Here is a 15,870-nt window from a genome sequence, read left to right on the forward strand (position 1 = left end):
TAAACAGGAAGAAACCTCAATCAGAATTCGGATCCTTAGGAGTTTCCAGATAACTTTTTTTCAACTTGGAACTTGGTTATTACAACTTCTGACTACAAACTGAACCCTAACTGTGCATTTAATTTTTCTGCAGAAGCTAGAATTGCCAATGGTTAAAAGCCTAAGTCTAAGTAATGAACAATTTTTTTGAACTTCTAATGACTTCTATCTAAATAAATGTATGGCTGTAGCTAACATTGGTTTGTGAACATGTTAACTTAGAGTTTGATAGCATAAAGTTAAAGAAAAATCCTTTGTTTGGCAAATGTTGATATTATGAGTACAAGAACCAGTTAATTTCACTGGTTTTCTAACTTGCAACTGGTACACAGTTAACTTTCATCAGACATTGGTTATAGATGAGGTTGATGTACAGGGGCTGGACAATGAAACTGAAACACCTGTCATTTTAGTGTGGGAGGTTTCATGGCTAAATTGGACCAGCCTGGTAGCCAGTCTTCATTGATTGCACATTGCACCAGTAAGAGCAGAGTGTGAAGGTTCAATTAGCAGGGTAAGAGCACAGTTTTGCTCAAAATATTGAAATGCACACAACATTATGGGTGACATACCAGAGTTCAAAAGAGGACAAATTGTTGGTGCACGTCTTGCTGGCGCATCTGTGACCAAGACAGCAAGTCTTTGTGATGTATCAAGAGCCACGGTATCCAGGGTAATGTCAGCATACCACCAAGAAGGACGAACCACATCCAACAGGATTAACTGTGGATGCAAGAGGAAGCTGTCTCAAAGGGATGTTCGGGTGCTAACCCGGATTGTATCCAAAAAACATAAACCCACGGCTGCCCAAATCACGGCAGAATTAAATGTGCACCTCAACTCTCCTGTTTCCACCAGAACTGTCCGTCGGGAGCTCCACAGGGTCAATATACACGGCCGGGCTGCTATAGCCAAACCTTTGGTCACTCATGCCAATGCCAAACGTCGGTTTCAATGGTGCAAGGAGCGCAAATCTTGGGCTGTGGACAATGTGAAACATGTATTGTTCTCTGATGAGTCCACCTTTACTGTTTTCCCCACATCCTGGAGAGTTACGGTGTGGAGAAGCCCCAAAGAAGCGTACCACCCAGACTGTTGCATGCCCAGAGTGAAGCATGGGGGTGGATCAGTGATGGTTTGGGCTGCCATATCATGGCATTCCCTTGGTCCAATACTTGTGCTAGATGGGCGTGTCACTGCCAAGGACTACCGAACCATTCTTGAGGACCATGTGCATCCAATGGTTCAAACATTGTATCCTGAAGGCAATGCCGTGTATCAGGATGACAATGCACCAATACACACAGCAAGACTGGTGAAAGATTGGTTTGATGAACATGAAAGTGAAGTTGAACATCTCCCATGGCCTGCACAGTTACCAAATCTAAATATTATTGAGCCACTTTGGGGTGTTTTGGAGGAGCGAGTCAGGAAACATTTTCCTCCACCAGTATCACGTAGTGACCTGGCCACTATCCTGCAAGAAGAATGGCTTAAAATCCCTCTGACCACTGTGCAGGACTTGTATATGTCATTCCCAAGATGAATTGACGCTGTATTGGCCGCAAAAGGAGGCCCTACACCATACTAATAAATTATTGTGGTCTAAAACCAGGTGTTTCAGTTTCATTGTCCAACCCCTGTAAATGGAAACCCAGTGGGATTTTCCAATTGTTGTGCTTGTAATACAAGTCTGGGATTTGTAGTTACTAAACTACTGTTAGCAATACCAGTTAATATCAAAGTATTTCTCTGCATTTGACGAATTTAAACTCCAAAGGGGCATTTTCACAGATACATGTTGTAAAGTAATATCTATTTGATAACTTTAGTGTGATAAAAACCATTAGAACTGCAAATACACAGTTTACCACTGCATTCATTACAAGGTTTTATAAGTCGGGCATCTATATATTATTTTGAGTTCAGAATCAGTGAGAAATATTTGACTTGGAACACAATGACTCCAAGTGCAAATGAAAGCCACCATAGCTGCACTCTAAAGTCATTCATGTTAGATTTTGTTTCTAGGGAATAAATAAAGTAACTCTATAATCCACAATCCTTTCAGGGTTCTTGGTTCTGTGTAGACTGATGGAGGGCGCCGGTCACATCAACATTGCGATGATAGAAGACATTGGCACCAACGGGATCGCTCAATCAAAGATGAGCACGGATTTAAACAGAACCAAACAGGCTTGTGGTTCCACTGTGAGCTTCCACAACATCCAGTATAACGTACATATGAGGAGTGGCTTCTTCTGCAAAGCTAAACTAAGCCCAAAGGAAATACTGGTGGACCTCAAGTAAGTTGTTAATTGTATAAAATCTCTGCATCTTTCGTCTATTAAATCATCATTATTATAGTAATGTTAGAACATTATTATCCGTCCGTCCGTTCATGCAGCCATAGCATAGTTTGTTGTCAATTAACTTTTAATTTCTGTAAGAGTTGCATCTGTTGAAAATATTTTCTTTGTAATAAAATAAGTAGATTTTCAACTAATCTTACGAATATTTTTCAAAGCTTTTGAGATCACGTGAGTCCTTTTTAGTCTGTCAACCTGAAGGAAAACATTTAAACTAATTATTTTTGGCAAATATAGCAACATATTTTAATAACCCTTTCAAGTCGGTTAAATTAGGGAGAACTTTAAGAACATTGTTCTTGACAATTCTGCCGGATTTGGCTCATTGTATCCGGGAACATGGCAGAACAATAGTGAATGGACTCTTATAGTGGTTCTTCTCAGATGGTATTAACGGTTCCTGACATTTCCCATGGAAGAATGAATAATTTCACAAGTGTTTTGACCTTCACCTGCCACTCTGTTAATTATATTATATTAAGCATGGGTTCTTGCATATAATCTCTCTAATGCACTAAGGAGCAGACTGCCAGGGAAACGAATTAAACGGCATCACGTGATCCATCTCCTGAGTTTTATTCAGTCTTATTTCTCTTTTTGTTTCATTGACTCTTTGTGACTTTTTTTTAATAGCTTCAAAGGATTTGCTTTGGATTTTTCCCTCAATTGTTTTCTAGGTTATTCAGTTAGTTTTTATGTTTCTACCTTTTGTTAGATGTTACTCCTGCTGGTAGAAAAGCCCTGTAAAGGAAGTTATAAGGGGCAAAGAAGTAACTGATCTTGGGAAAAGTGCTACAATAGAAATTATTTATGAGGTTTCAGGATGTGCTCAACAAATGAGAGTAGTCTACTTTTGCTCAAACGTCTCACAGATTTTACAGTAAAACTGAACTCTGAATCATTACTGTTAAAATTTATTTTCTTTTATTTGCTGCTTATTCCTGTTTGTCTGTGTTTCAGTGGGATTATGAGACCTGGTTTAAATGCCATTCTTGGACCAACTGGAAGTGGAAAATCTTCGTGAGTACCAATCACTAATCTACATTTAAACATTAAAAAAAGCATCCACACCCCAGGAAAAAAGCCAGGTTTTTGTGATGTGAAAAGGTTTACCCATAATACATCATTTCAAAACCTTTCCCACCTTAATTATGATAAATATTCTAAACAATTCCACGGAAAAATAAACCCTTTAGGAGGGAAAATGTAAGTAAAATATGATGGATTGTGTTGAGAAAGCTGAGGTCTCATAATGCATTTCAATTCATATTGAAACTATTTGTGCTTTGATTGCTTAAACACCTGTTACATATGGGAGGAGATGATTTGGAGTTTTCTGAGAAGTAAAAGACAATGTGATGCAAAATCCTTCACAGTTTTTAGCAACATTTGATTAACACGGTGCTGCTATAAGCGTAGTTTTTTCTGTTCTCTAAAAACCAATTTTTCACCTCATTTAGGTTTCCTGCCTCCATTGTGGAACTTTTGCTGTTTGATTGGTGGCTTTCAAACAAAGAAAGAGGTCAATAGTGTCAGCATAGTTCTTCATGATTATTTAAGCTCAAACACACAGATGCTTCACCTGATAGTTGTACAAAATCTAAGAGACATATAGACATATAGAGACAGATTTAGAATGTAGTGCAGTCAATTTTAGTTTATAATGTGAGTTGGTCAATGGTTATCTATCGAAGGAAGACCTGCTGACTGCACTGAGTCATTGACTTTGCAGTAATTCCTCCACCTGAGCAAGCATGTCATGACAGTGGGAAGGAACAACTTCTTCTTCACAGGAAGAAACCTCCTGCAGAATTCGGCTCAGTTTGATCAGCCATCTGCCGCACCAACCTGGTAGTAAGAGGACCGAAGGCAGACGCACAAAAATCACAGAAGCTGGTGCAGGAGTGTTTTTTCTGTTGAAGAAAATCTACACAACGTTAATGGCAGCAGAAGCTCTGCTGTGGCTTCTTCTAGGAGAGAAATATAGCTGAACAGATATGCTCCGACCCAATAGTTCTGAAAAGAGCGTACATATACCGCAGTTAGGTGAAGCAGTACCTCCAACAGCAACTTTGGTTGGTATGTCATCAAGACAAGCTTGTATTTCTTGAAGACATTAGGACATATAGATAAACATATAAACATTTCACTGCTAACTACAAATGTTTTTGTAAATCCCATGATATTAATATGTGACAATATTGCGTTCCCTAAAGATTTTTGGATATTCTGGCTGGGAGGAAGAATCCTCTGGGTCTATCAGGGGAAGTTCTTATTGACGGAGCACCACAGCCTCCAAACTTCAAGTGTCTCTCTGGCTACGTGGTCCAGGTGAAGTAATCAAACAGCTATGTTTCCTTATCAACTAAAAATGGGCTTAGGGAGCCCTGAATAATGGTACGTATTACAGGGTAACTGTTATGTGCTTGATATTGTCTCCCTTCTAGGAAGATGTGGTTATGGGCACCCTGACTGTGAGGCAGAATCTTAGTTTTTCTGCAGCGTTACGGCTTCCGACCGCTGTGCCACAAAGTGAGAAGGAGGCTCGAGTCAATAATCTTATTAGGGAACTGTGTCTCACCAAAGTGGCTGACTCTAAGGTAGAAGACCATAACTTTCTCAACAGTATTTCTATCTGTTAGTCTGCTCTAGAAGCCAAAATATCTGTTTTTTTATATTTATCTGCTTCTTCAGGTGGGCTCACAGATGACCCGGGGAATCTCAGGAGGAGAGAGAAAGAGAACCAACATTGGGATGGAGCTGATCATTGATCCTGCTGTTCTGTTTCTGGATGAACCGACCTCAGGGCTTGATGCCAGCACCGCCAACTCGGTGCTGCGGCTGCTGAAAAGGTGAACAAAACCCAAATTTTTCTTGCTTCTTTTATGCAATCACAGACAGATTTTGGACAAAGTTTTCATTAGTAACCCATTCTTCCCTGTTTCTTTGGGATATAAATATGACATTAGAGAGCCCTCGTTTCTCTTAGCCACTATTCAAAATGGGAAAAACAGAAAATGCCATTAAAGTAAGGAAGATGTGTGTTGAGTTTGCTAAACTATACTCAGATTTTAACAGTAAGTGTGTGCTTTGGTCAGACTAAGGTCGAGATTGCACTCCAGGTACTGTGGTGTGGTATGTGGTGTATGGTAGAGGATCTGTGATATTGTGGCTCTGTTCCTCTTCCAAAGGCCTAGGAACCATGTTAGAGTGCAAAGCATCAGGATCTCTTTGAAATACTGGAACATTTCAAATAAATATCTGCCGGCCTTTGCCATACAACTGAAAATATCTCATCCTTGGATCTTTTAGAACGACAATTAGCCTAAACAGCACAAAAGTGGCTCCCTTGACACAAAATCGACCTTCTTCCCTGCATGTCTCAGATGTAAGTCCTGTCGAAAACCTGTGTGGTGAGCTGAAGAGAGTACAGCATAGGAGATGACTCAGGATGCTGAATGATTTTCATCTTGTGACCCACAAAGTCCCAGGAAAGGGACTCTTGACCATGACAATCGGTTGAAAATTCATGCAATTCAGAATCAGAATCAGAATCAGCTTTATTGCCAAGTTTGTGCAAACAAACAAGGAATTTGCCTCCGGTACACTTTGCTCTTTTGTTCTGTTTTTGCATTACAGAATATACAAATTTACAATTTACAATGTACAATATACACATATCTCATGAAAAAGGTGCATTTGCAACATCTTTATGCTGTTGTTTTGTATTCTATTAAATGTTCATCAGAGAAACATCCTGGGGGAAGAAACTGTCTTTGTGGCGGCTGGTTTTAGTGAACAGATTGCACAAAATGCACTAACTTACACGAGAGCACAATGACAACCCAAACTGCATCAACAGACTCTTGCTGTTTTTAATCTTTCAACATTTACATCATGTTTTACCATTACTGTTTTTGTTATTTAGTCTAATGTTTTTAGTGAATCTCAAGACCCCATTCTTGTTGCTTCGCATCTGTTTATATAGGAATGCAAAATAGCATGTTTGTATTTATATTATATAGATACGGTGCAGTGTGGCTTGACTGAGTTCACTGTGTCCTCAGGATGGCCAGTCATGGTCGGACTATAATCATGTCTATCCACCAGCCTCGCTACTCCATCTACCGGCTGTTTGACACCTTGACTCTGTTGGTTGGTGGGAGAATGGTGTACCATGGACCAGCCCCCAACACTCTGGACTACTTTGCCAATATTGGTGACCAAGGATTCATAAAGAATGTCTCCATATCTTTGTAGACCTGTTGCTGTTCTTGATTGATTTTGTTAGGTGTGTTTTAATGTTCCAGGCTTTACATGTGAGCCCCACAACAACCCAGCGGACTTCTTTCTGGACGTTATAAACGGAGACTTCACTAAGCCAACCAAAGTTCAAGACACAGGAGGTAAATTCCCTTATAAACATTTAATTTCTACGGATAACTGGCTTTGATCAGGGTTTTAACAACCATCATCTTCAAAGCTGCTCAGATGTCTTTGGTTGCTCTTTGCATCCATTTCTCCAGTCATTGTGAACCAGAACTATGACCACCATATTGTTGGTGTGTGTCTCAAAAATGAGTGGACAAGTGAAGAGCTAGAGAAGAAGTACCAGGTCAAAAAGAAATGTCTCTAGGAGATGAGCTGTATCTGGCAGTCAAGTCTTTAAGAAAGCTGCAAAAAGTCCAGCAAAAACCTGACAAAGGAGCATCTATTAGTGGATTTTCTGCTGTGAGCCAAGGTTAAAGCTACTAGCTGTTTGGGATTTACCTTTTTGAAGCTAAAATCCTAGAATTTGTACATTAACTTCCTGTCTTTGCGACAGGATGCTGGTAACTAAATTCCCAAAGAGGTTTCATGCCCAGTTCTCTGCTGTGTGTCATGGTTCATCTCTTGAGGTTAAGATTGTGTGTATAAATTATTCATTGGTCAGAGCTAAATTGTTATACCTGCTTGTGTTTTTTGTAATATTACCTGGTCTGATCCTTTGTTTTTTGTCTCCCTGCACCCCAATCCCACACCTGTTCTGTGTTTTCCCTCCTCATTGGTTCCCCCTGCTGTTCAGTTTTGTATTTAAGCCCGTTTGTTTCCGTTGTTCCCCGCTGGTTCCTTATGTTATGTTATGTGTATGTGCGATCTCGTGTGTTGGCTACCCTGTCTGTGTCCTGCCATGGATAATAAAGACCGTCTTACCTGAAAACTTCGAGCTTCTAGAGTTCTTCCCCGCATATTGCTGGTTTTAATAATTGCTTTTCGCATGCCACTCTTACATAAAGGTCAAATTTGTGGAGTGCACAACTGGGTTGTTCTGTTAATAGATTCTCCCACCTGAGCTGTGGATCTCTATAGCTCCTCCAGAGTTACCAAGACACTCGGTCAAATGCTTGATCCCTGTTCCCAGCGTCCTCAATACAATTCAAAGAGAGCTTATAGAGGAGGATTTTTCATTGGCTTCAATAAAATTCTGACAAACTGTTGGTCAAGTCAAAAATGGAAAGTGATCCCAGGATGTGCTTGGTTTGGCAGAGGGAGCTCCAGACATGGTGCAAAAGACATTAGGAAAAGGTTGAGGAATCAGTTTGACAATCTTCCTAATCCGGTCACAGGGTCCTCTAACGCAGAAGCAGAGTCTGAAGATCAGAGGAATGCCCGTCCATTACCGTGCAAGAGCTTGTTGACATAGTTAACAGGCCCCCTGGTGGCAGGATGCCAGAAGCAGAAGAGACTTGTCCTGATATGCTGAAGGTTCTGGACATTGTTGGCATCTTGTAGCTGCCTCATTACAATCACATTCTCAGGTTCCCTGGTATAGTATGCTTAAAACAGGGATGGGCAACTCCAGTCCTCGATGGCCATTGCCCAGCATGTTTCAGATGTTTCCTTGGTTGGACACTGGGAGTTCAAGGATTTTAATTATGTGTTGTAGCAAATACACATATAAAACTTACCAGAGATTTGAGGACCACCTCTGCTCTCTTCTTATTCTTTTTTAGGCTTTTCCCTTTCAGGGGTCGCCACAGCCATCTAACCCCATCTTCTGCATCTTCTTCTCTCACATCCACTACCTTCATGTCCTCCTTCACTCCATTTATAAATCCCCTCTTTGGTCTTCCTCCTGCCTGGCAGTTCCAGTCTTAGCATCTTTCTACCGATGTTCTCACTATCCCTCCTCTTTACATCATGAGCTCTCCCTCTGACATTCCTGATCCTATCCATTCTCTTTACTCCCAAAGAAAACCTCAACACCTTCATCTCTGCTACCTCCAGCTCTACCTCCTGTCTCTTCCTCGGTGCCTCTGTCTCTAAAACCCTTAGAGCATTCAGTGGGGTTGCTGCAGCCATGTGGGGTGCTGGGAATGGTTTCATGGGCTATCTGGTTCCGGTATCAGCAAAACCTGTGTCCTTGGACTCCATCAGGGTTCCCTCTTGTCACCAATCTTGTTTATGGTCTTCATGGACAAGATCAATGTTTAGTCGTAGAGCCGATGATGTCTGGACTGGGGAACCCAGGGCCTTATCCTTGCTTTTTGGGGATGATGTGGTTCTGCGAGTAATTATAAAGCCACAGTTTAAAGTATGCTCTGGACTGATTTGCAAGCAAGTATGAAGCAACTGGGATGAGAGTCAGAGTTTCAAGGTGAGTCTCTGTCTCAGTGGGATCAGTTCAGGTATCTTGGTGTCCTGTTAATGAGTGACTGCAGTGTGAAACATGGAAATGGATGAATTAGGCCTTCGTCTGCTGTGATGCAGTCTGATTCTGACTCTTGTCATGAGGTATTTTCAACACTTAAAAGCTTTTTTACCTTGTGTGTTCATAAACAGATCTGACCTTTGAGGATCTTTCTTCTACCAGGCAGAATATCGAGAAACACCTTGTAGAAGAGTACAGGAACAGCAGCTACTGCAGCGACGCACAAGCTGAGTTAAGGCTTATTCTCCAAAATAAGGAATGTAAATCACAGATGAGGTCCCACAGCATCACCTACAACAGCTCCTTCCTTCACCAACTTCGATGGGTTTTTCAGAGAACCTTCCAGACCCTCATGTTGACTCCACAAACGTCTGTGGCTCAGGTGAACCTAGTTATTTCTAGTTATCTTCTCAGTTTTGTAATGTATAAATCTTAATAAACAACAAACGCAAAGGCCATTTTATTGCCCTCATTAGTCATCCCAGGGTGGTAAGATGCTGTTAGAAGTCTCCTCACTTTAAGAATTATCAACAGCTAATTGGCCCTAAATAAGTCAAAATAATCCCACCAGAGGTGCTCTAGGTGGCATGGGTGCTCTAATCGGCTTTGGTGACTGTTGTGACCCTACTCCTGCCTGTTTGGGCTTAGATCTAAACTGATATCATATCAGGCAAAATCCCCCTTGACCCGAGTCTGGGAGCCGTCACATGATGGCACCATGACCCGTCGATCTTTGCCGCCCTTGATTCCACATGAGGGACTGAGGGGAATGAGGTCAAAAAGCCTTAACCTCACTGACTTTTCTGCTCACCCTGGGAACATCTCCGTCCTCTCATGACCTGTCAATTGTTAGGCTTAAACTTGTGCTCCTTTTAACTTTTTTTGGTCATTTTCTTCCAATTCTGCACTTGTATTTTTGCGATTATCAAATGAAGGCAGTTTTCAAATGATGATTTCATTTACTAAGGAGAAATGCTATCCAAACCAACCTTGCCCCTATGTTAAAAAAAAGAATACCCCCCAGCTTATAAAATCATGAATGAACTGTGATTGACCACATTGTTTTTGGTTCAATTTCACTAGCCACACTCAGGCCTGATTACTGTCAGAACTGCACGATCAAGAAATCACTTAAGAAGAACCTGTCTGACAACATGAAGTAGGCTAAAAGCAGCACATTGTGCCCCAATCTAAAGAAATTCAATAACAAACGAAAAACAAAGTCATTTATATTTGTCAGCCTGGAAAGGGCAGTAAAACCATTTCTGAAGCTTTGGGACTCCAGAGAACCACAGTGAGAGCCATTGTCCACAAATGGAGAAAAAATATAATGGTGCTGAACCTTCCTAGGAGCGGCCGGCCAACCAAAATTACTACAAGAGCAGGTAAACGACTCCCGGAGGTCACACAAGTACCCAGAACAACCTCTAAAGCTGATTCAACAATAAGAAAGAGAAACTGGGAAAGAATAGCACAATGGAGAGTTCTAAGGCCAAAACCCCTGCTGACCCAAAAGAACATAAAGATCTGTCTCACATTTCTCACAATACATCTGGATGATCACTGAGACTTTTGAGAAAATATTCCTTGGCTAATTAGGCAAAAGTGGAGCTTCCTGGAAGGTCTTGGTGCCATTACGTCTGGTGTGAACATAACACAGCATTTCAGGAAAAGAACATCAACAGTCCAGCATGGTAGTGGTGGTGTGATGGTCTGGTGTACTTGCATGGCTTTCAGTGATGGAACCATCAGTTTTGCTCTCTAGCGGAAGATCCTGAAGGAGTCTGTCCCGACATCAGTTTGTGACCTTCCTAACGCTCCTCCAAACCAACCACCATAACCTGAAGCACACTGAGGGTCATGCAGCTTTTTTACTCTCAATAAATTAAATCATCATTAGAAAACAGTTTTGTATTCACTCACGTTATCTTTGTCTGACATAAAACAATATTAGATGATCAGAAATATTAACATAAACAGCAACCAAAGTCCACAGAACATCTTTGACCTTTTAGAAATCCTGCTGAGCTTCTGATTAAGACCCGTTACAAAGATTCTGGCTCCATGGACTGCTCATGTAAAGACATGAGGAATACTGCTCATGTAAAGGCCGGCCAATCATTGCCTCTCATTCTGTGTGCAGGTGGGAGTTAATGTTTTCCTTGCCCTCATTGTGGGAGTCATCTTCTTCGCAGTCCAACATGATCAGAGTGGTCTTCAAAACAGGTCAGAGAACTGACCTGACATGTTTCCTAAAGCTGAGGTTGTTTCTTAGCTCCTTTCACAGAATGTTCTGCACAGATGTCCAGAAAACAGCTAAAAACTTTATTATAGATTTTAAGTTTGAAAAGTACTGAAAAGTACCCAGTTTGGTACCAATACACAATATAGCCGAGAACCTACAGGTTACTTTGTGTAAAAGTAACCTTTAGGAAAAGCAGCTTTTAACTTCTAGAAGGTTCTGGAGTATAACCTGTAAGTCCTGTGAAAGTAACTGTACAATAAGTAACATATAATTCCCTGTACCTGGGAGCTCTAGAAAATAACCTATAAATTCCACCAAAGTAAGTACGTCAAAGACTTATGGAGCTCACAGGTTACTTTCCTGGATCCTAAAGGCACTTTACTTTCCCCAGAAAATAAACTGTATTGTCCAGGAGAGTAACCTGTAAGTTCTGCAAACCTTGAACTTTAAGAAAATAAATTGTAAAATGTAGGAAAGTAACCACTAGGTATTGGGAAAGCAACCTGTACATTCTGTGAATGTATTTTGCATTCTCAAGGAAAGTAACTATGAAGTTCCAGGAAAGTAACCTGTCAGTCACAGAAAAATACCTTGCAAGTTTCACGGATGTAGCCTGTAAGTTCTGCAAAAATTAACCCATAAGCAACTAAAACTAACTTTTGGTCAACAGGAATGTGACCGCTTGTTCCAGGAACATAACCTGTATGTTTTGTGAAAGTAATCTGTAAGTTTCAGAAAGTGGAAGTACGCATTGCAAAAGTAAAAGAGATCTAGCCTGTGGGTTTCTAGAAACTAACGAGTAAATCCCAAAGACTTTACCTGTCAGTTTTATAAAAGTAACCTCTAGGTACCCTGTATATTCTGGAAAGTACCCTGTATGTTGAAGGAAAATAACCTTTAGGTTCTAGGAAGATATGGGCTGTATTATGTGCAGCTACTCCCTTTATCTTGTGTACAGAACTACACAATCATAGTCAGAACCTCATAAATAATCCTTCAAAAAGAAAAAAATAATAAAAATGTGTTAAAAAGCTAAAATTTATAAATACTCTGCGGTCTATATCTGTCCTCAGCGCAAAATGGCTTGAATTCTGGAGCCATATTTGTATGTAAATAGTGCAAGTTTGCAGGGAATAAGGTTTAGACTTTCCACACAATTCCTGTTTACAGAGGTTGTTCACAGAGAGCTTCTGGAGATGCCTCATCAGAAACATTTGGATGTAGGACACAACATAAGACTCAAAGTGCAGAAAAGGCCGTGCATGGAGAAGATTTTAGATGATTCTCACTCATGATGTACATTCATTGTTTTGTGCCAGATCCATTTAGATCAGGAAGTACATAAAGAAAACTGCAGCTGTTACCAACAGGAGACATGTTGGACATCTGAGAAGGATCCGGTTTTGTGACTGTGTTAAAGTAGAAACTTTGTCCAGTTTAGTTTCAAGCTTGGACCTCACTTTAGTGCCCCCTTGTGATCACAGTGCATCTTTCGTATTAGGTTTACTGCAAATTTAATGGATTTGAAAGTTATATTGAAGGACGTTTTAGGAACAGCTCACGAGATTCATCTGGGAAATGATCAGGAAGAGGACATTTTAGATCTGTAGTCAGGATCCCAACCTAATACGAACAGCTGTATTTTAAACTGGATCCAGTTACTGTAACCTACAAGATAAAACCTTAGTAATAGTATTGAGATTTATCCCAGAAAGGGATCCAGTGACTGTTTCTGGTTTGTTCCCTGCAGGATGGGCGCCCTCTTCTTCATCACGACTAACCAGTGTTTCAGCACCGTGTCTGCAGCCGAGCTCTTCATCACAGAGAGGAACCTGTTTGTGTATGTAGTCCTGCAGGAAGACACCACATGTGTGGCTAACAGTTTGGACTTTTAAAATGTGCCGTCTGGTTACAGGCATGAGTACATCAGTGGCTACTACAGAGTATCTGTGTACTTTCTGTCTAAAATCCTGTGTGACCTCATCATGCGCACCATCACCTCGGTTATCTTCAGCGTCGTTGTCTACTTTCTGATCGGTAAGAAACGCAGATCTGAGTACTGTGCATAGTATTCAAACCCTTCTTTGTTTCTATCGGCTTTCCTTCCAGTGAGCCAGACAGTCTTGGAGTCTTTTAAAAATGTTCTTGATCTTTGGGGTTATTGAAGGAAAACTTACACCTCCGTGATGATGACTTGTCTCCTCAGGGCTGAAGTCCACAGTGGAAGGTTTTCTCATCTTCACATTTACAGTGACCCTGGTAGCCTACACAGCCACAGCCATGACTATGGCCATCTCAGCTGATCAGAGCGTCGTGGCTCTCGCCAACATCTTCATGACCATAACGTTTGTCTTCATGATGGTGAGAAACGCAGCTGTACAGAAAAACAAGTAGAATGCATAAACATTTTTAGTTTATGTACATCACCTTCATCGTGACGATTAATAATAAAAAGCCATTTTTGCTTTAAAACCCAGTATTACCCACTCAGGTTACCCATGTTAATAGGAAAGATGAAGACTGCCTGGTTCCAGTGTTGCAGCTGGTGATTTTAAGTCATAAACTATCAGTCTATTTATCAGTAATCTATTCCCAATTATTTGATTATTAATCTGATTCCAACCCACATTTAAAGCCAGGAGGTTCTGCACATTTATCAAAATTAAGCTTTATTTCATCAGTCAAAAATAATTCATCAAGGATTATATTTATTATTATTCCCACCCTTGGCAATTTGATTTCTATTATCTTTGTGTGTGTTGAAATCCCTTCAGAATTTCATATCATTGTTTTCCACCTGGTAAATAAATAAATGTCAATGCACTGTAAAGCCACTCATTTGAACAGACTTCAATTAAAAAAAATCTTTAAAAAGTTTGCACAAAAAATAAAAAGTGATCCCAATCAAAGCTGCTGCCAATGTTGGTTTGGATGAATTGGATTTTGAGTATTTGCTGGTCTGAATCAGTGCCATATGGTGGAAAGCAGGCCTCCAAGTTTGTGGATTTTGTTTGTAGATCTTCTCTGGCCTCCTTGTGAACCTTCCCAGCATCGTGGACTGGCTGGCTTGGCTGAAGTACTTCAGTATTCCTCGATACGGCTTCGCAGTAAGTGTGAGCAGAGAGAAACCAGGAGAAATTTAGGTTTTTCCCTCAAACATTTTAAGTACAGTGTTTCCACGTTTGACAAACCTACTGAGTGTAGCAAAGCTTATCTGTTCCCAGAGTTCACCTGAAGTATGTTGTAACTAATGTCTTTTTTCTCCACATTCAGGCCTTGAAGATCAATGAGTTTGTGGGTTTGAAGTTCTGTGAGGAACCTGCGATCCAAACTGCCAACATGTCTGACATAATGACCGACTGTGGTGTGAGCTCAGCAGGCCAGATGTGAGTAAACCAACCGCACACGGCAGAATCTTACTGGATCATAAATCCTCCTCCGATCTTCTAGTAACAGAGAACCGTGTTCTTTCAGGTGCACAGGAGAGCAGTACCTGGACTACCTGGGGATAAAGTACAGCTCCTGGGGACTGTGGGAGAATCATGTGGCTTTGACCGTTATGATGGTCGTATTCCTCTTGATTGCCTACCTGAAGCTTCGCTACATCAAGAAGTTCACTTAAAGTGAGACTCGGAATTTAACTGCAACATTTTGGGACAACCTCTCACATGTGTACACATATTTCCCTTAAAAACACCAATTCTCAAAACAGACTGGCAGCAGTGACAAATAAAAATGCTTGGTGGAAATCTCAACGAAGGAAAACAACTCCTCTATAACTGCGTACATTTTAGGAGAATTACATTTTTGTTACATTTTAGTGCTGTGAAAAAGTACTTGCCCCCTTTTCCGCTACAGTTATTATTTTAAAACAGTCAGTCAGTCATTTTCTATACCTGCTTCTTCCATAGTGGGTCGCAGGGACGCTGGTGCCTATCTCCAGCAGTCTACGGGCGAGAGGCGGGGTACACCCTGGACAGGTCACCAGGTCAACCATGCACACACTCATTCACACACCTAAGGACAATTTAGAGAAACCAAATTACCTAACAGGCATGTCTTTGGACTGTGGGAGGAAGCCGGAGTACCCGGTGAGAACCCACAACAAACAAAACAATCAATCAAATTTCGATACCATACAAAGAAAACCTGAGTAAATACAGGAATGTAGTTTTTTAATGGATGATTTGTTTTTTACTAAAAACAAAAACTATCCCAACCAACCTGGCAACGTATGAAAAAAAATCCCTCTCCTGGTAAATCATGAATTAACTGTAATTAAACACGTTTTTTTGGCTCCGTTTCACCTGCCACGCCCAGTCCTGATCACTGGTAGCATTAAAAAACACAACAACAGAACCAGTCTGACAACATGAAGTAGGCTAAACGTTCTGAACGAGCAACACATGATGTCCAGATCTAAGGATATTCATGAACAAATGAGAAACAGTCATTGGTTTTTTATTAGCCTGAAAAGGCTTACAAAACTATCTCTAAGGCTTCAGGACTCCAGAAAACCACACTGG

The 15,870-nt window shown here is 40.8% G+C and overlaps 1 protein-coding gene across 1 annotated transcript; it reads left to right on the forward strand.

Annotated features, from left to right (window-relative positions):
• The first annotated feature begins 2,133 nt into the window (after positions 1-2,133).
• abcg2d (ATP-binding cassette, sub-family G (WHITE), member 2d) lies at positions 2,134-15,287 on the forward strand. The gene is made up of 15 exons (XM_047364562.1): positions 2,134-2,345; positions 3,369-3,428; positions 4,625-4,739; positions 4,856-5,008; positions 5,103-5,260; positions 6,476-6,627; positions 6,719-6,814; positions 9,231-9,481; positions 11,243-11,325; positions 13,095-13,184; positions 13,260-13,381; positions 13,551-13,705; positions 14,362-14,451; positions 14,618-14,730; positions 14,819-15,287. The coding sequence occupies exons 1-15, from the start codon at positions 2,134-2,136 to the stop codon at positions 14,964-14,966; spliced, it is 1,998 nt and encodes a 665-aa protein (XP_047220518.1). The 3' UTR covers positions 14,967-15,287.
• Positions 15,288-15,870: the final 583 nt, after the last annotated feature.

This window comes from Girardinichthys multiradiatus, chromosome 5 (assembly GCF_021462225.1).
Source record: "Girardinichthys multiradiatus isolate DD_20200921_A chromosome 5, DD_fGirMul_XY1, whole genome shotgun sequence".
Taxonomy (NCBI): Eukaryota; Metazoa; Chordata; class Actinopteri; order Cyprinodontiformes; family Goodeidae; genus Girardinichthys; species Girardinichthys multiradiatus.